Source organism: Solea senegalensis, linkage group LG17, assembly GCF_019176455.1.
Source record: "Solea senegalensis isolate Sse05_10M linkage group LG17, IFAPA_SoseM_1, whole genome shotgun sequence".
In the NCBI taxonomy this organism is placed as follows: Eukaryota; Metazoa; Chordata; class Actinopteri; order Pleuronectiformes; family Soleidae; genus Solea; species Solea senegalensis.
Window position 1 is genome coordinate 5,730,801 of NC_058037.1, and position 21,048 is coordinate 5,751,848.

The 21,048-nt window shown below is 39.7% G+C and overlaps 2 protein-coding genes and 1 non-coding gene across 3 annotated transcripts; 2 read left to right on the top strand and 1 right to left on the bottom strand.

Moving 5' to 3' along the window:
• The first annotated feature begins 291 nt into the window (after positions 1-291).
• snw1 (SNW domain containing 1) lies at positions 292-5,104 on the top strand. Its single transcript, XM_044049784.1, has 14 exons — positions 292-371; positions 827-980; positions 1,075-1,236; positions 1,566-1,661; positions 1,817-1,923; positions 2,117-2,221; positions 2,439-2,508; positions 2,620-2,685; positions 2,857-2,973; positions 3,088-3,229; positions 3,424-3,529; positions 3,633-3,750; positions 4,073-4,233; positions 4,362-5,104. The coding sequence occupies exons 1-14, from the start codon at positions 358-360 to the stop codon at positions 4,555-4,557; spliced, it is 1,614 nt and encodes a 537-aa protein (XP_043905719.1). The 5' UTR covers positions 292-357; the 3' UTR covers positions 4,558-5,104.
• Positions 5,105-7,850: 2,746 nt separating this feature from the next.
• LOC122783686 (cholesterol 24-hydroxylase-like) lies at positions 7,851-15,111 on the bottom strand. Its single transcript, XM_044048478.1, has 15 exons — positions 14,858-15,111; positions 14,696-14,773; positions 14,446-14,527; positions 12,606-12,679; positions 11,495-11,581; positions 11,267-11,405; positions 11,070-11,180; positions 10,817-10,979; positions 10,455-10,520; positions 10,303-10,375; positions 10,145-10,229; positions 9,923-10,033; positions 9,686-9,774; positions 9,492-9,558; positions 7,851-9,303 (listed from the first exon to the last, which is right to left on the bottom strand). Exons 1-15 carry the CDS (start codon positions 15,004-15,006, stop codon positions 9,163-9,165), a joined length of 1,515 nt encoding a protein of 504 aa, XP_043904413.1. The 5' UTR covers positions 15,007-15,111; the 3' UTR covers positions 7,851-9,162.
• Positions 15,112-15,181: 70 nt separating this feature from the next.
• Positions 15,182-15,254, top strand: trnat-ugu. Its single transcript has one exon. It is a non-coding gene; the product is annotated as a tRNA-Thr (tRNA).
• The last annotated feature ends 5,794 nt before the right edge of the window (positions 15,255-21,048 follow it).

Below are 21,048 nucleotides of genomic sequence, written 5' to 3' on the forward strand. Positions count from 1 at the left end.
TATTCTATTATAACCTATATAATCTGACCCTGCTACTGTAGCAAGAGAGGGATCAATAAAGTCAAATATAATCTTAAATCTTTACCATGACAAAGAAATCAGATAATGAAGTCAAAAATTTCAGACAGAAATAAACAGACAGTTAACTTAATCAAATGTAAGAGTTCAACTCCTGCAGAAAATGTGGACAAAATGAGGATAGAGGTGGACTGGTCCAATTTTAAAACAACATAATGTAATCGTGGACAGGACTACAACCAATAGAGGGCGGTAAACTGTAAATGAGGCGTCTCTTCTGCCAAGATACTAAAGCGAAGGAACGCGCAAGCGCAGTTCTTCGATAGCAAAGAAAGGAAAATGTCTCTAACGAGGTAAGTTCCGCGACGAGGATATTGTACTTTAAATCAACAACATTATGGTTGTATGTAGTTTTCAACCTCTATTTAACTATCTATATGTTTCGCTTAATATTTGATATTTCCGCTATCTTTCTCCATGATACGAGTGAAAGCCAATGACGTTAGCCTAATGCTAACTCAGGCTAATGGTATGGCCTTAGCCTGCTAACTTAGCAACATGTAGTCGTAAACAAACACAGTTTATCAGTCGTGTAACGCTTCTCTATGGTATATCATTCAGTGTTGTAAGAAATGTTTCGATGTGGTTATGACGGTTAGCTCACTGACCAGTACAATTGCTAGCGTCTGACAAACGGATTGAGCTTGTCGGGGTTAGAGCATGTCGGCTAACGCCAGCTACGCATTCCGTTATTAGCTCTGTTTAATTAAGTCGTGCGGATTGTGTTCATGTGTTATGCTGTGTGCAGCTTCTTACCAGCGCCGACCCAGCTGTCCCAAGACCAGCTGGAGGCAGAGGAGAGACTCCGGGCACAGAAGTCATACTCCACTGCCCTGGTGTCTTCCCGCAGAGAGCCCCCTCCCTATGGACACAGGAAAGGCTGGATACCTCGTTCACTTGAGGTAACTCAATGACTTGATCATGATATGTAATTATTCCTAATGTATATTGTGTTTAGATTCGTTGCAAAGACCTAAACATCTCGTGTATATTCAGGACTTTGGAGATGGAGGAGCTTTCCCAGAGATCCATGTGGCCCAATTTCCTCTGGAGATGGGTAGAAAGAAGAAGACATCTAATGCCTTGGCGGTGCAGGTGGATTCAGAGGGAAAGATAAAATATGATGCCATCGCCAAACAAGGACAGAACAAAGATAAGGTATCCCAACAAATGACAGCTTCAACTGTTCTCTCAATGAAAACGTGGTTATACATAATTTAACTCAAATAAAATGATAAAATATTTTCAACTATGTGAAACTGTAAAACTGGTCAAACCTGATCTATGGTCATTAGAGGACAAACAAATGTTCAACCTCTATCTCATAAGTAGTACTGACTGTTTTTGGACAAAATTGGTGACAAAGCAGTATTCACATTCAAAATTTTTCACATGGTGTATAGCATGTTTTGATTTGATCTCACACGAGTTTGGGTTGGCTTCATTAGTGAGCTATTTCTAAGCTTCTCCAATTCTCTATATTGCAGGTGGTTTTCAGTAAGTACACTGACCTTTTGCCTAAGGAAGTATTAAATGATGAAGCTCCAGAACTACAGAAACCTGATGAGGAGGCTGTACAAGAAGTAAGACATTTACACTGTTGGATGTGAACATGCATCCTTCATGTTTTTTTTGTGACTAGATGTTGTGTCATTCAAGATGGATGTTAATAAAGGATCTGAACGTGGTATAAATTGATCATCAGTTTGATAACATTGTCACTGTTTTGTGTCTGTAGCTCACAGAGAAGACTCGTGATGCACTGGACAAGCTGGTGTCTCAGAAGATCGCTGCTGCCATGCCTGTTAGAGCTGCAGACAAACTAGCTCCTGCACAGTACATCAGGTATGTACCAGACATTTTAGTGTCCCATTCAAAAGCATAGTCATTTTTTAGTTGTTTTATAATGTTTGAGAAAGTTGCCAGCAATGGCATCAGATTTAATTAGACATTTTTTGGCTGTTTAATCATTAACATTGTGGCCACATGTGTGGGTGGTGAAGTAACAAGTTTGTCTTTTTAATTTTTTCTCTTGAAGATATACTCCATCCCAGCAGGGAGTAGCTTTTAACTCTGGGGCCAAACAGAGGGTGATCCGCATGGTGGAAATGCAGAAAGACCCCATGGAGCCTCCACGTTTCAAGTAAGTAAACATGTCTTCATCAATGAAGAATGAAGTTGTGTGTGTGAAGACCAATTTGATATTAAAGTTCATTAGAATTTCTGTTTTTGAACATATTTTTAGTTAATATTAATATCGCATTCTTAATGACATGTTTTTTTCTGCCACCTAATAATCCCTGACTCAGAGCCTTGCGTAGTTACAAATAATTGAGTATGTGTTTTATTGTGTGTTTCAGAATTAACAAGAAGATTCCTCGAGGACCCCCCTCTCCTCCTGCCCCTGTCATGCATTCTCCAAGCAGAAAGGTACAGTTAAAAATACATTTGAGGCAGCATTCTGCTTTTAATTCTACCCTGATGCATTTTAAATAGTGTTGCTCACACTGTGTTTAACATAGTTTTCTCCTTTGTCTTTAGATGACGGTAAAAGAGCAACAGGAGTGGAAGATTCCTCCATGTATCTCCAACTGGAAGAACGCTAAGGTAACGCAACAACAGAAACATTTGGAACAGTTGTCAAACCAATCATTCATTATAGACTGATAAATGCAACTGTTTTTATTATTTATGAATCTGTCTTGTTTTGCAGTTTTATTGCCAAAGCTGCCATTTCTGTCCTAATTTCTTTCTCTCCATATGTTTACTTTCTCTTAGGGCTACACCATTCCACTTGACAAACGTCTGGCTGCAGATGGTCGGGGGCTGCAAACAGTTCACATCAATGAAAACTTTGCCAAGCTGGCTGAGGCACTCTACATTGCTGACAGAAAGGTACAGCACCTCCATTACTGACTGATCTGACTGAACAGCAGTTAAGAAATGTAGCATTACCCAACCATGTCTACTTAGAGTGAAATAACATTGTAATGCTGGTTGTGTGTGTAGGCCAGAGAGGCTGTGGAGATGAGGGCCCAGGTAGAGAAGAAGATGGCCCAAAAGGAGAAGGAGAAGAAAGAGGAGAAACTGAGAGAGCTGGCTCAAATGGCTCGAGATCGCAGAGCAGGAATCAAAAGTCACGGGGACAAAGGTTAGTCAAGGCCCTCTTTACTTAGTGTTTATGAAAGACTCTATATGACTGATAATTCACATATGCTGTGAATTATACTACTGTTTTTGCCTGTTTTAAAGAAACATAATTCACAAAATGTTCTTCCAACTTACTGTATGTCAGCTGTGTTTTCCCTCTTTTTTCCCCTAATTTCTTTATTGTGTTTACCGTAGCAGGTGGCGAGGAGGGTGAGGCCAGGGAGCGTGACGAGATCCGCCACGACAGGAGGAAAGAGAGGCAGCAGGACCGGAACATCATGAGGGCAGCTCCTGATAAGAGGTGCTGGACACACAATACACCATACATCTTTTTATTTTGCTTTCATCTCATTGTTTTGTGCATTATTACCTGTTACATCTCACACTTTGTCCTTTTGCTCCAGGTCCAAGCTGCAGCGAGACCAGGAGAGAGACATCAGTGAACTCATCGCGCTTGGCATGCCCAACCCCCGTACCTCCAGTGAGGCCCAGTACGACCAGAGGCTTTTCAATCAGAGCAAGGTTTCAAACTTTCACACCTACTTCAGTACATTATCATTAGGGGTAAAATTCAGATGGGTACCAGGCTAAAGATCCCGGTCTCTACAACAGGAGGATACATTTCTGAAATATTTATTATAAGTGTGAACGCCTCCAGCCAATCTGTACTCACGCAAGACACTTACGCTTAACCGTGCTATGCATGTGTGGGTAAATGAATGACTGTAGTGTATATCAGCTTTGAGTGTTCATCAAGACTATAAAATGTGCTGTTACAATTACAGAATGTTTTCCTCGTTATGTTCTCTTATTTTTCCATTTCCTCTCTGTCTTTCTTTTTCAGGGAATGGATAGTGGTTTCGCTGGTGGTGAGGATGAGACGTACAACGTGTACGACCAGCCGTTCCGCGGTGGCAGAGACATGGCTGCAAACATCTACAGGCCCAGCAAGAACATAGACAAGGACACCTACACGGATAACCTTGATTCACTCATGAACAACAAGTACTTGGACTTAACTTAATTATGGATGACTAATGTGGTGTTTTTGTTTTTTTTATGGAATTTATACATATATATAAAACTATCAGTGTTCACCATATTCAAATGTTGTTTTTTTCCTGTCCCAACAGCAGGTTTGTTCCAAACAAAGACTTCACAGGCACCGACCACTCTCACAGAAGAGAAGGACCGGTCCAGTTTGAGGAGGATCCTTTCGGTTTGGATAAGTTCTTGGAGGAGGCCAAGCAGCACGGTGGCTCCAAGAGGCCGTCCACCAGCAGCCGCTCTAAGGACGACTACCACGATAAGAAACGGAGGAAGGAGTGAGAGGACGCAGACACACTGTCCATTCAGGACAATTGATGGCTTATTCAGAGAAAGAGGAGTTTCTCAGTGCCCTCACAGCAGTTGAGGGGTTTTAATATACTCACATTTGTTTTCATTCAGTGTGAAATGAGATGAAAGATTGTGAAATACCTTTTGTTTCTTTTTTTTTTTTTTCTTTGTTTTTTACATTGGTTATCTTGAGGGTTCAGTTTGCAGCTGATGTGAATGGTGATATTTAGACCCAGGACGTGTAGATTGATGTTGTATGCTCTTTTTCTTCTTTTTAAACATGTACACAGACCAACAAAAACCTCAGTGTTCATTTATTAGCCTTTTGTCTTTCTTTGTTCCCCACCGTTCCCTTTTTTGAGAGCTGTGGTTTAGTAAAAAAGCCCCTTGTGTATCTGTGAGCACAGCGACTGCCCATATTTAAAATCAGACATGTACATAGGTCTAAACTTGATCTGCAAGCTGTAAAGCAAACCAGTTGTATAATTTTAGTATATTACCACCAAAGGAATAAATTTCATACTGTGTGTAACTAAAATATCTCTTGGTGTTTCATGACGTAAACCATTTTGTTGGGTAATTACATGCAGGATGACAAGGATGGAGAGACATTGGTCAAAGGAGACTCAAAATGCAACAGTCACTCAAAAGAGGAGACTACAACTGGCACTTAAGAGGGTTGTTAAACAAATGAATATAATCATATAGTTATATACTTACTAACACCTGATACCCTCCTCTAAAGTACAATCAGCACAGTTTATTACTCAATTTTAAGTCATTTACAAGTTTCCTGTAAAACTTTTTTGTACATTATTCAAGTTTTTGTTCTTGCAAAGAAACACTTTTGGCCTAAATGCAACAAAATATGGCCTTTTTAATGCTCCAGCCATTTTAGGTCAATCTCCAGATTCTTTTTGAACCAGCTTGTATTTGTGTAGCTATTCCTGTGTGCACTGTCAGTTTAATTTACAGCGTGAACTTTCGCAGTGTAAAAATCCACAAAGTCTCTAAATTGCATCTGTCAAACTGACGTTCGTCTCCACACCGCGGTGCAACACCTGCACACCCTGTCTTCCCTCTGTCACTCATTCGTTTTATCATTAGTTCCTCATCTGTGCATATTTAGGCTGGAATTCACTCATCATTACAGCAGCAGTCTGGAGTCGGACAGCGTCTACTGCTCACTGGAAAATGACCCGCCTGTCAATCTGTCCATCCTGCCTGCCTTACCTGGATCCTGGAGAGCAGTTTCCAGCCTCTCCTCAGTGACTCACTCTGTGGATAATCTATTATGGAGCGTGCATTTAGACAGGCGTAACAATCTCTAATGGTTGTGCCAATCAGAAAAGCAGCTGGTGTGCCGCACAGGGCGGAGCCAGCCCAACCGTGGTGGGAGTGCATGTCTCCTGCCCTGGGATTTGCTATGACAGGAACTCATTTGAACCCCAACCAATGTCTTCATCTGTATAAAGAGTTGGACTCGGCTGCAGCAGAGTCTGACAGAGGCTCCTATTGCTCGTTTGTCAATGCTCTTGTTTCCATTATTGCCACTTTAACTTGGCATTTTTTTTAGCACTGCTTGACACCACATATAGTGATCAGAAATGCGTGATGTGACTTTCACTTCCTCTGTTTGTGCATGAGCATCGTTTCTCATAAAGACAGCGCTCATATATATTCATTTATATGGTTACATGTGAAGTATTGTGATTTCATCATGTGTTATCTACCACATTTAGATGCCACTGAAGTATGAAAGAAGGCCGCTTTCTAAGACTTCCTCTCTCACAGTGCTGAGACTCAATAGGCTGCTGGGGAAATAGTGTGAAGGCCTGATCCTCCTGATGATTTTATTAGATAACATCAAAGCTGGTGAAATTGCAGCACGTCTTCAGTGAATAGGAAATCATCACGTGTTATTCGAACAAAACTACATGAACATTAGCAGTAGCCCTGTCGGTTATTATGTTTTTCTCACAAAGGATATTGTGTTGTTGCAGTGGAAAGTAACTTCATTTGTATGTATTTGTGTTCTCCATCTGAAAATAGGCTCTGTCAACTAATGAAGGAGTGTTTGTGTGTAAACAGCAGCAGTGCGCCACCATTTTTCCACACAATCCCACAACAGCTAGTGTTTTTGCAAAGGAAGCTTACTAGACAAAAAACTATGACATCTGGTATGTGAAGGCCACTGTATAGTTCTCTGTCGCATGTTAGAGAAGGAAGGGTAAGTGTCTTGTTTCCAGCACCTCAACCAAATTAATCATTTAGTCCATAAAATAAAATATAAATAAAACTGAACATGTCCAGCAGAATAAATCATAATCTTTAGGTATAGAAGTCAAGAAAACTGTTATATATATACTCCTCTGGCAAGAATGTGCTTGTACATTTTATAACAAAGATTGTGAGATGAGATCACACACTCTGATCACTGTCCGTGACTGGTCAGCTTTTGCAGTATTAAACATTTATCAGTAAACATATTGCTGTCACTGAGGGTATGGAGTGAGGAAAGAAGAGATATCACAAAAAAAGCATTGCAAAACAAAGCCAGAACTCCTACCTCTAAATCCAAAGAGTGGAGGGATGCAGTGGAAGACCTCAATATTGTTTATTATTTCCGTCCCTTTCATTGTGGTGCAGATATAGAAGGTATCCACCATGGCTTCTGTGTAAGAGCAGAGGATCCCATTCAAGTCCAACACAATGTGTTCACCGTTTACATCCAGTGGCACACAAAAGCAATGCTAAGGAACCAATTTCCTCTTACCTTCATGAATAAGATGGCTATCCATTGTCCTCTGTGTGCATTTGTAAAAGCAGAGAAGCCCTGAGAAGAAGCCCATTATCGGGCTGTCTGCAACTATTGTGTGCAGATACAAGCTGTACGGACCGCATCTTTGTGTTGTTCTAAGACGGGAACCCAGCTGGATTCAAAAGCTTCAAATCACTGTGCAATGAAAAAAATAGATCATTTAAATTAGTTTTTTCTTCCTGTTTATACATAATACCTCCAAAACGTGGCAACAATCAAGCCTCCAATGATTCAGCTGCCTTGACCTGGTACATGAATGGAGGGCAATTGTGAGACAATGAGTGACATTGAAGAGTGAGATTGTAACAGATTGTAACAATTGGAGGGGTGAGCACACCCCAGAGACAAACAACCACCCACTCTCACACTCACGGTCAATTGAGAATCCCCAAATCTGCACGTTTTTTTGACTGTGGGAGGAGACCAGAGAACCCGGAGAAAACCCACACACACACAGGGAGAATTCAAGGCTTATTCAAGCTTTTATTTAAAACTGATTATTCATTTATGGAAACATATTAATGGGTAAGTATATTTCCGCCATTAAACCCTCCTAGATGTTAATCACTGGACCTTTAGGTGAATGAAATGAGTTTGGCAGCGATATTTTGACATGTGTCTGTACATCATACAATCACACGTCAACAAACCCGAAACTATCACTTTAAGGCTCCTTGCAGCATCTGTATCAATGCGATCAGATCCATTTTTCTTTTAACCCTGCCTCTGAACCTATTAAAGCTGGATACTTATCGCCTCTATCAGGTTTGGAATGGATGGGAGTTGAACTGTCTTTGTGCACACATGGCAACAACTGACCAGACTGATGTTTCATTATTACACAATCAAGGTTACAACCTTGAGTGGAAACAAAAAGGAATAAAGCCTCGGCGACTGATTCCACAGATGTTATCGTCAGTGTCTTAATCAAAGATGCCACAACCTAGAAACAATGTGCAGTACAACAATGTCACCAATTACCAAACTGTAACCCTGTACATCAACATAACCTCTGTCTGTGGGTCCTTCGACACACACTTGGGCTCAGCCTTTGTGTAGTGCAACAGTGCCATCTAGGAGGATTTAGAGCAAGAGCAGGATTATGGAACTGTAGTCTTACATATATATATTAAGTGTTAGTCTGAACAAGGATCAATTGCATTGCAGAGGAGTATAAAATTCCCTTTTGTCAGTGAGCACATTTAAGGAGCGATAAAGAGTCAGAGTTCAGTCACATATTGCACAATATTCCGCAAAGTGGACTTTAAACTATCTGATATACTCCATGTTGTTATTTAGGCCCTCTGTATTATGGAAATACAAAAATACACTGGTCTAAAACAGCATCTAACAAACTATGTCCTTATCAGGTATAGTTGTAGTAATGGATTATTAATGTGATTTATTATATCAATGTATTACAAAGAATTACTCATTAAACAATGGCTGTATATGGTAATGCACAAAAAAGTGAACATCAAAGTGACCACCACTTGCTGCAGTATAGATCATTAACTATAAATGTTGAAAATCACTGCATAGTAAACTGAGTGTGTCAGGAATTACATCCAATGATTCAATGATTAAATACATTTTTAAATGAATTTCTAAGAAATGTAAGTTAGTTTTAAATGAAGAGCAATTACACTGAGGTAAACTGTCAGCTCAGCAGTACTAATGACACTGTAACCTAATTAAAATGAGTGTTTAGAAAAACAGTAAGAAAAATTATAATAATTACAAATGTTTATAAAATCATCAACTAATATGTTATGTTATTTCCTGTGTTTGACAGAACACACTACCCCACTCTTCGGTCTGAGGGTGCCAGTGTCCTGGATGTCGAACGACTGTCCGGGGACGAGGGTGAAATCAAACCTCTGGAGCAGCTTAGCCATCACCACCTTAGCCTCCATCTGAAAGCACAGTCAGTGTGTTTATATGAACCTGTTCTGGTTTTAACATGCAAACATTTCTTTAAATTATTATATTATATAAAAATTTAAATTTTTATAAATATATTATAAATTAGACCTAAATCAGGTCTGAACACATCCTGTGTAATGTGTGTTAATTATTAATGGCTGCTTTTTTCACCACCCACCTGAGCAAAGTTCTGTCCCAGGCACGAGCGTGGACCGAGGGCAAAGGGGTAGTAGCAGTAATAAGGCCTTTGTAAAAACAGACAAGAGACAATGTCACCTCCTGTAGAATATTTCCTGCATCCATCTCATCTGGAGCAGTGCTCTAACGTGACAAGACTCAAAATTAAAACGTGTCTCTGTGTGTGTGACTTACTTAGCAGCATCCGGGTGGAATCTGTCTGGATCAAATGTCAGTGGGTCCTTGAAGAATTTTTCCAGTCTCCCAGTCACATAGGAACTAAACTGAATTTCAGAGCAATTTAATTAACAGTATGATAGTGGATTGTTATTTTTTTGATGAGCTGTGTTGTTTTGTTGCATGTTTTTAAGTTAAACGTGCCATAACAGGGAAACACACTTAAACGGCAACATTCAAAAGTGAATGACTCACCACGTAGGTTCCTCCTCCAGGTACGTGGATCCCATCGATGACCATGTCTACAGGTACATCACGAGATGTTCCTGGAGCTGTTGGATAAATCCTCAGAGTCTCTTTTAACACCTGGGTGAGGTCACAGTGATGGTCAGTGTATGATGCTAATTTCCCTGCAGATAAAACACTCCCTCGTTAAAACTAGACGATTTAAGAATGTCCAAATTTCAACACATTTACCTGTGAGAGATAGATCAGTTCCCCCAGGTTGTCAGAGCTTATTTCCTGTTTCACCCCAATGACATCATCCACTTCTTTCTTTACTCTTGGAAACAAAATACACCATTTAATCAACCATCCACCACCACCTAAAGTGTATTATTTAAATGAATTCTTACTTCTCCAGTATCTCTGGGTGTCTTGCTAGTTCCATTACACAGAAAGCAAGTTGATTGGCAGTTGTTTCTTGCCCTAAATTATAGAAAAACACTTAAGTGTCAAGTCAGTTTGGAGCATTTCATACATCAAAGCAGAAACAACAAAGACTTACCCGCAATGAAGAAAGTCACAAAATTGTCTAACATCAGCTGCTCATCTTCTTCAGTCATGACCTCCTCTGAAATAATTACAATTATAATTAGTTTTATTTGCACACACACCAATTAGTGATAGTGAATTCGACCTTAACACACACAAACCGGGTGCAGGGGCTGTGGGCAGCACTTATCTGCACCCAGGGAGGAAAGGTGGTTGAGTACATTGTACAGGGGCAACCCAGCACTTGACCTGTCCCGGGATTTGAACCAGTGACCCTCCAGTAAAAGCCCAAATCTCTCCAAAAGGAATCATGATGCCCTTCTGCTAACATGCATTTATCCAACAAAAACGAACGTGAATGTTATGGATTGTTACCTTTGTCTGCACTTTTGATGATGTGCGTGAGGATGTCCTTGGGGACGTCCTCACCGTTTCGCAAGGCAGCCTTTCTGTCATTGATCCACTGAGCTCCAGTTGAACGCAGCAGTTGGCCAGCTTTCTTCACTTCATTAATATACTGTCGGTTGCTCGGTTTCCACTGAAAATCATAACATTGTACGTCTGCATATATAGTTTATCAGGTTTCCATCATCCAAACTCTCAGAATAAACTTTGAGTGAAGACATACAGCAAATAAGACGTCTCGCACGTAGACCGTCAACCCTTTCATACATATCTCAATAGCTTTAGGGAAGGGCGAACTTTTGTTCTCCAGGTCCAAATCCACACCAAAAGCTACCTGAAAGTCATCAAGGGAACATATATTTAGTATTTGTTATACTTGGATAGCAACAAAATGAGTGGATGAAGCTGGTGACACAACACCTTAGCAATAACATCAAGGGTAACAGAGTTGAATAAGCTGAGCATCTTGGCCTCGGCATTTCTATCAGCAATATCACCAATCTTATTCATCAGCTTCTCTGCCCTCTCATTGAAGGTGCCCATCAGACCTCGCAAATACCTGGAAACAAGGGGAGATTAGTGTGGAGGATGTTGCACACAACAGAGAAGATTCTCCATTCAGTCTTTTGTGATTAGCAAATAACTCACGTGCTGCTGAAAGCAGGGTCCATTATTCGCCGCTGTTTGTACCACTGCTCGTGGTCCTGTGCCGTTACCAGGCCATTACCAAAAAACCTTCAGACAGGCATGAAACACATGACTTTAAATGATTGACATAACATCTTACTCAGATAAATGCATGTGTGTGTACATATACTGTATGTATACGAGCATGTTACCACATCAAGCTCAAAATTCTGCACTAATTATTTTTTTGTATTGATATTTATTTTTTAAATCGATGAATCTATTATTAATCGATTACAAAATTAATTGACAACTATTTTGATAATCGAATTGGTTTGAAGCTTTTTACATGATTAAAACAAGATTTCCGATTGTTTAAGCTTCTTAAATTTGATTTTCTTCATTTCTTTGCTCTGGATAACAAAGAAAAATCAATGATTTTGGTTCGTGGACAAAACAAGACATTTGAGAACATCATCATTTCCAGGTTTGACGAACACCGGTCCAAATTTTTTAAGGTTTTTTGATATTCTGAACACCAAACGATTAAATGATTAAACAAGAAAATAATCAACAGATTAATCGATTATGAAAAGTTGCCGCTCTACATTCAACCACTTCATCTCTGCGTTTAACCCCTCCTTTTTATTACACTGGTAGTGAACACACACAAGCAGGATGCAGGAACAGCACTTATCTGCACCCAGGAATCAATGGGGGATTGGGTGCCTTGCTCAGGGACACCCCAGCCCTTGACCCATCCCAGGATGCATACCAGTGACCCTCCAGTCACAAGTCAAAATTCCTTTTCCTCTTGGCCATGGGCCACCATATAAAGATGTCCTCCTTCGAGCCAGCAACCTAAAGATGTCTGTCTTACAGTATGTGCCTAAAGTCCTCGGCTCTAGCAACTGAGCTATTGAAGGTGATGATGAAGGAAGAGGATCAACGCTGGGCAATAGAATTATTTGTACAATTATTATTGTTGTATTATTGTGACTGGACTGAAACACCTATCCTAAAATGTAACATGTCAAATAAGTAAATCACAAATGCATAATAATTTGTTGCCAGGCAAGTATGACACTTTAATCACAACAATATCTTTATCACTGTATCAGCTTTCATTTACCTTTGGCCAAACAGGCTGAAAAGTTTCTTGTAGACAAATTTGTCTTTGGGGTACTTTGGGGACATCATGACTTCCTGAAACAACAACCATTGGAAGGTGGATCAGAGATAGACAAAGAGCTTCAATGCAAATATAATCAGTAAAAATGCCTTTTGAGGTATACCTGTTGATCTGCACGTTTACGCAAACATCCAACCAGCCAATCGCTTGGCAACAACTCCATTTTGGCATGTACATATGGTCAAGATTACCAAATTAAATTCAAATAATACTAATAGCAGATATAATAGAAAAGAACAGTGAAGCAAGGGGGTTTTGAATGTGGCAGGGTTGTTACAGTGCCCTGGCTGGTTTGATCAGTTCAAGAGCTGGTTTAAGATGGTAGACAGACAACAGGAACTCAAAGAACAAGTTATGACAAGCAAGGTATGCAGAAGGGCATCTTTGAATAGCAGATGAACCACAGTCAGTTGTCAGCTAAACAACACTCTGAGGAGTGTTTTCTTTTTCTGTTGGATGAAAGGAGGCACGATATTTATCGGACCGATAAATATCGGCCGATTTGGGGGAAAATTACATCATTTTTTATCGATCCGATTTTATCTGATAAAAAGATCCGATAAATTAAATTGAGGGAATTGTTTTGACGCACTGGTAACGTCATCTATCGCGCCTTACTAGCAGGACCCAGGCCTGACCTGTCACTGCCTGATTAATAATGAACACGTCTTCACCAGTGTGGTCGTTTTTCTCCGCGTCAGAAGATAATAACAGCATCGCCATTTGCAAAAGCTGTTCAGTGAGGATTCCAAGAGGAGGAAAGAAGACATTCGGCAGGCGTTTGAAAACTGTAAACACGTGTCAAGAGACAGTGAAAAGGCTAAAGGCATAGTGCTTGACGACCAGCATTTCTTCTGTTGTTGAGAACCCGGGTTTTCGCAAGTTAATAGCACATTTGGAGCTACGTTACACCCCCCCCAAGCCGTCGCTTCTTCTCGGATGTGTCCCTCCCTGCCCTCCATAACAACAATAATGATAATAATACATTTAATTTAAGGGCGCTTTTCAAAGCAGTCTTATGGTACATGATTAAAAAACAGAAGACCACAATAAAAACAATTAAAATACAGACAATAAAATAAAAGAAATAGAGAAGGTGGGGGTCTTGATTTAAAGGTAAGAAAAATCTCCCACTGACGCCCTCACCTAGCAAATAGAAAAGACAATGTCGACATTAGACAGAGTGACAAGTGAAAAGAGAGTTTGGGGGGAGGTTAAGAAATGTTGAGTAGAAAGTCGAAATAATTTTAAGTTTTCTTATTTTGAACTATAAGATTTCAGAAAATTATTCCCTTTATTTTTGATGACGCACTTTGTTTTATTTATTTGATCATTTTTTTTGTAATTGAGGTTGACATGTCAATGCATATTTGACTTAACTTAATCATTTTTTACAGCAAATGACCACATATTTTTGTGTGATGACATGAAAAAAATAAACATTTGAAGAGCCAAAACTTGTTTGCTGTTAGATAGGCCAGAGCTACTAAATCATCAGTTTTTCATCACTGCATCGTGCACAAACTGCAGATTATATTCAGATTATATTAAATATGAATTTACCAGTTATCGGTATCGGCCATGAGAAGCAGGTAATTATCGGTTATCTGTATCAGTTGAAATTTTTCATATTGTGCATCGCTAATAGTGTGTCATGTCAAAAAATTAACTAACACTATTGTGAATATAAATAAATCCACATCCAATAGACCACCTATTGTGCAGTTTTATTTCGCAGTGTAATGTTTATGTAACTGACTCATCACGGTGTACAATTTACCTTTGTTGCCTCTGGACTGGAGACGACCATCGTGACGTAATGGAGAATGTTTAACCTGTACACACTCCCGTAGCGTTCGGCCCTGCAAGCGATAACTTCAGTCAAAGGTCGACTTTATGTATTCAAATGCAAACCTGCTTTCACATACAAAGTGTTGTGGGCATTTCAACAACCGGAAATGTGATAGAATGTCATGTTAGCCTTCGGTAGCACAAAGCTATTCCAGCGCATAAACCTCAGTTGAACTCACCACTCGAGGAACGTGTCGTGAACCACGCCGTCATTTTTCATAATCCTCAAAAGAGTGGGCGAATGTCCGAGGAAAAAACTGCGAAGACAAACCACTCTTGAAGAGGAACGAGTTACATTAGCGTGAAAATAAAGTAAATAAAGAGTCACATATTTCACTTACTTGTCTCTCGGTGGCCCAGGTATGTGGTCATATTTCATATGACAATGTTGAACATACACGCAGTAACTGAGAAACGCTATTAAAAGCAAAAATAACAGAAACGTCAGCGCCTGAGAGGTCCAGCTCAAAAGTACAAGGAAGACCGACATTGTGTTTCACTGCGCTCATTCACAGTCATTCGCGGGCAAATAAAATGAATCCTGACCGCGCGTCAGTGAGTATAATATCGTAAGTGGTTGGTGGGTGAAAGGTTTTCATAATTACGGAAATGACCGTCACATCGCTACTGTTAAAAGCATATACGACGTCTCGCAGGTTCCAACGGGCTCCATAGCTCAGTGGTTAGAGCACTGGTCTTGTAAACCAGGGGTCGCGAGTTCGATCCTCGCTGGGGCCTGTCGAATGTGGAATACCTTTTTGAAATTTACAGGTGTGACTAATTAAATACATGAGTGAAGTTCAGCAACACCTGTTCTTTTCCAGCTAATACATCAAAATGGCTACTGTGTGTGGATGGAATCTCCCAGAATCCTCTGGAAGTTGAAGCTAGTTAGCCTTAACTTGCTATCTAAATGCTGTCTAAAATATTATTACCCTAGAACAACAGGGGTGTCAAACTCATTTTTGTTCAGGGGCCACATACAGCACAATTTGATCTCAAGTGGGCCGGACCCGTAAAAATGGTAAAATAATAGCATAATAACCTATGAACAACAAGAACTCCTTGCTTTTTTTCTCCTTTGTTTTACATTTAACGACATTTTATTTTTACAAAACATGAAGTTTCTTGAGAAATATAAGTTCAATTTCAACAATATCGTGCCTAAATGTGCTATTTACGCATCACACTGGCCCTATAAAAGGCACAAACATTTAATCACAGGTATCTGGAAGAGATTTAGATTGTAATCGTAGTGTGAAATTTTAACAAATTCATCCTGTGGGCCGGATTGGACCCTCTGGCGGGCCAGTTCTGGCCCCCAGGCCGTATGTTTGACACCCCTGCCCTAGAAAGAATTGTGGTTAAAGAAAATCAGGGAATGGAATGAAATAATGTCATTATTAAGGTTCTTAATAATTAGAATCATTTATTTATTCCTACCACATGCAGAACAAAACTCCATGTCACTTCCCCAACCGAAACCCACCCAACGTCGTCCGCTCTGTAGTCACGTTTATTTTGTTCCAGAAACAAATGATTGTGGCTGCTTAATGAAGCACAATGAGGCCGGTATGTCATGCACCCACTGCACCTTATAAACATTGATAAACAACTCATGGTGATCTACATTGCGGCTGCAGACATTTGAATCAAATTGCTCTTCCTCCCATTTCAATGTTCATCACTCAGCAAACCGTTTTCAACATGGAGAGACACGGGAACTCCTCCATGACTGAAAATAGGATCAATGTTGCCAAACAGAGCATAGAACTGTGTACTTCACACATCAGATCCTGTCCTCGCTCTCACCTCAGCTGGTGAAGCAGGAAAATCACGCCTTTGGTTTATTCAATTACACTAATCTCTCATAGCACTGGAGGAATGAGGTAATCGTCTGAAACAACAGGAAATCTTGCAAAGGGTTTGATGACGAACTCTACATACAGCAATAATAAGCTGGGACAGTCTGAGGCCAAGAGGAAAGGAATTGGGCATGAAATCAGAGGGTTACCAGTTCAAATCCTGGGGGACGGGTCAAGGATTGGTCACATGCAACCAGGCATCTATTAAATAAACCAGCTGTCGGTAAACAACACTCATACACTTAATTGTCTGTTAAAAACAAAAAGCTTCAAATTTATTTGGAGCTTCAAATCTAAAGGTTAAGTTGTTGATACTTGATATTTCTATTTCAATTCCATTGTTTGTTTTTATTTGTTTAATGTAGTTTTATGCAAAACCACATATTTCCACAATTCATGGGTTCCAAACTCTAGAACTTTATTTTAATAATTTTTCTCCTGTTTCCATATGGTCATTTTAATGCAAATGGTGCAATTAATGGTCATGCAACACATTTAAAAATGTCCTGTGGTTGATAACATCTTAGATCAATAATCAATAGTGTCAGCTCATTCGTTCATAATGAAAACCAATCTGTTTATAAGCTTAAGTTTAAATACTGGTGAATAGTACGTACGTTTTCATAAAATGTGTGAACATGTACTGTATTTCATCAATCATCATCCAGAATATCAAGTCATGCATTCCTGGAAAGGAGATGATGTGTGCGGTGTCATTGTGAACAGCAGGGGGTGCTCTATGTCAGTTTATTCAAGTTTTCTCCTTATCTTAAATGTTCCCTTTGAGGACATGCTTGGAAAATGAGACAGATTGTGTCTGATGTGTCTTCTCCACTAAGTGTGGTCGTTCTCTCCGAGAGCAGAATGTTCTCACTTTTCCACTGTTTTGCTTGGAAACATTTGCTGGTGCATGTGTGGCTTCACTGGACAGGGGCCTGTTTTAAAGGTCAAGTGCTGTAAAAACTGAACATGAAATGAAAACAAATAATGTGTCACATAAAAGACCACAAGTTGATGGTTTCTAGATGCCAGTAGCACAATCTAATGAGAAAGCTGTGTGTCCTCACGGTCACCACTCTCTATTGCTTTGCTGTGACCTCCAAGTTTTTCAACATTCTTTTCTTAAAAAGAACATGCAATCCTTGTTTTGCTCCAGGGTCTTGACTCTGTAATCGCCAGAGGATAAGAGCTGTTTGATGTTGTTATGACTGGCTGTCGGCCACTTATGTATTGTACGACTTGATCTGCAGGGGCCTTCGTGTCCAAAGGTATTGTGTTGGCTGCTCCTTTTATTTTATTTTATTATCTTCTGACAGAAAGAGAGAGGAGATAGAATTATGGCTCCCACTGGACACGTGTAAATAAAATAAAAAAAGGATTGTAGAGTCAGCTTCATCCAAAGAATGTCAGCTATTCTGGCTCCTGTGAAGGATATTGATGTCCACTGTTAGGATTATTGTGCTGAATGTTGTTCTTGCTCTACTCACTTCCCCACAGCACCTTGTCGCTTGTCGTTTGCTCTTGTTTTTTCTTACTATTCATTTATGTAGTTTTATCTTGTTTCATCATCATGTCAGATATAAATTATTAGCCACTAATCTGGCATATTTACACGTAAGTGGTCATTAACATGTAAGTAAATTAATTAAATAGTGCATGTCCTTTTTTTGCAAAACAGAAAAGATTGAAATATCAATGAGGAAAGGGGGATCTTAGTTTTGTGCCAAATTTCCGTGGAAAAGACATTAGTGCCCCCTGCAGGATACACTGAGAATATTCACACCAGTAACATTTTATACAAGGACAGACTTTTTAAAGATGACAAACAACTTGCAATACTGCAAATATGAAAAAGGAAATAATTCAGCAAATGTATCTCCAGACCAAAACTAACTAACTAACTAAATAAATAAATATGTGACTCATTTATGTGATTTCTGGGAATGACTGGTTGTGATGATCCTTTAAAAAAAATCTCCAAAATACAATTTCATCAGCTGTACCTTGTGTTTCATGCCATTTAGCAAATATTAGATGTTCAACAAACACCTGCAAAGTTTATTTTTTTCATTATCTGTTTCATTAGTAGTTATTATTTAGTTTCTACACTGTTTTATAATGCAATGCAGTGCAGACACAAAATAAGTGTTTTTCTTTAGTAAGCATTTAGTGAAGTGAAGCAATTTCTTCAATCGTCTATTAATATAGACGATGTTCTAATTTATAACAGGAAGTTAAATTCAAAAAAGACATGTTGGCCAAAAAAAGAGAGACCCATTTACCTCTGCCTGTAAAACAGCATGTTAACATTGCCAGTGTAAAGCATGTTGGGATGTTTGGATTTCATTTTGGGTTTTTTTGTCTGATGACTTTGACCCTCACTAGTATAAATTAGGCTATTTCTTTATTTGTAAATTGTTATTCATACGCCATAGATCCATTTGTTGTCTAACTCTCTCATGGGTAGAGGCTCCACTCAAGATTAGTCTTGTGGATCATCTAAGAACAAGCTTTCCTCTGTGTCGAGTCGGTCAAGGAATGGGATAAGTCGAAGCCAAGACAATCCTAATATCCACTGGCATCCATATATATATATATATATATATATATATATATATATATATATATATATATATATGTATAGTATGTATTTTTAGCTTATTCTGGTTAGTAGCAAGCCTAAAATGATGGGCCAGGGACTATATTAGCTCATGAAACAGCCATCTTTGTTGAAAACAGTGTGTATACAGTACATGATTTTTCTCCCCCTATGATTAACTGTTGAAAGACTACATCTAAAATGCTACCATAAGTAATGCAGAACTCGGAGGTGCATTCAATGAACCTCATCAATTCCAATACTTCTGCAAACACACATGCAGTCCACTAAATAAACATGCGTATGCTCTAATCTGACACAATGTCAAGAGTCCAGTTAACAATGAGCAATGGGGATTGAATACCTTGCTTAGTGGTAACCCAGCTCTTGACCGGAGTCTCGAAGATGGCAACCGTCCAGTCACGAGCCTAGTTCCCTTTCCACTTGCCCCAAGTGTGAAAATACACATAATTTTTTTAAAATCTGTGCTATGATTTCCATAAATTAAAATTGTTATAGTCATTTTCTTTGATCATCATGACATTGTTCACGTTCAGCTTTTCCATATTTCAAACTATCTTCATTCTACCGGCCTTCCTAAATCCACCCGTCCTCTGGGTGTTCGTGTATGGTTTGGTCCGTCTCATGCAGTCACCAGGATGGGACGGTGGGGATGTGGTGGCCTGAAGCAGCAGCAGAGACTTGAAAGGCCGGGCTGTTTGCAGGTTAACCCGCCGCAGCAGAGCCAGAGGAAATCTCATGTTCCTGCCAGCCTACAACAGTAAACAGATCTGCAACCACTGAGCTCTGGCATGAGGCCTGGGCCACCAGCACTATAACCAAAGGAATGAATCGCGCCACACACAAACACACTGGCGAGCATGTAGGTGCATAGCAAAGTATGTCGTGGAGAAAAGCAGTCCAATCTTAACACTTCTTTTCATGTGAATGATCGATGTTTAATTGAAACACAATGACTTTAATGTGTTTAAACCACAGTGTGCTGCCTCGGTGACATAACGTACACACCCTCCACAAGCTGTGAAGTCTTTCCAGCCAAGTTTTCAATGTCTCTTCATTCAGTGATTCAGATAACATCTTATTTAGACAAAGGCTTTTGAAACCTCCCCTCCCTTTTATTTTCATTCCTTTTCTTCTCTCCTCTGTTTTGGCCCCATCTCTTGGAGCTCGCTGCTCTGTCCACACATCTGCGGTTATTTATCTGTTATTCTGTGACAGCAATGTGGTCAACATGTGTCTGGCTTCTCTCCACGCGGCACTCATCTGCAGTCAACATAGGCAGGACCTCAAAGAAGCACCCAGGCTCCTAATCATTCATAACACCATGGATGCTTAACATACTAAATATATCCATGACATTAGTGTATTCTCTGGTCATTTTGTCCCACTTTTGACCTAATGTTCTATTGTAAAGGCTTGTTTTTCCTCTCAGCGAGAGCACAATGAAGGATATAGACACCATGACCTACTGAGGATTAGAGTATCTGAGTATTTTGAATGGCTGACCATGTGGATTTAGATAACCCTGACTTTTGACCCTTTAATCTCCATGTTATTTAATCACCCTGAAAGTCTATATGGCTTTGGACAACATGATGGCAGAAACACTATATATCAACGCAGAAACCCTGATGGTGATGGATAACAGGGATGTCGGTTGTGAGATGAGGCATGCAGGAGCTTAAAAAGTCGCAATTATGGTACAGCAGGTCGACTTCATCCGATGGGTCAAGTGGAAACACTTATATATTCATATCCAACCAGAGCTTGAATTGAAGGGATTGTATAGCCTGCACTTTCTCTCTTACTCACGCCGGACTAAGAGCCTAAATCACAATTGGATATCATATTTGTGGAAAACAATATCCTGATTGTTAAGAGATCAGCTTTGTTTGTGTAAGGGAAGAAAACAACGGCGGCTGCGCTCGCTGTTAACATGTACGAGCAGGAGAATTCAGCTGTGATACCGAAGTGGCTCTTGTAATCATACTGTATGTGGAAAATGAGTCTCTCAAGTCCATCATTTATCATCAAGACAGACCCACAA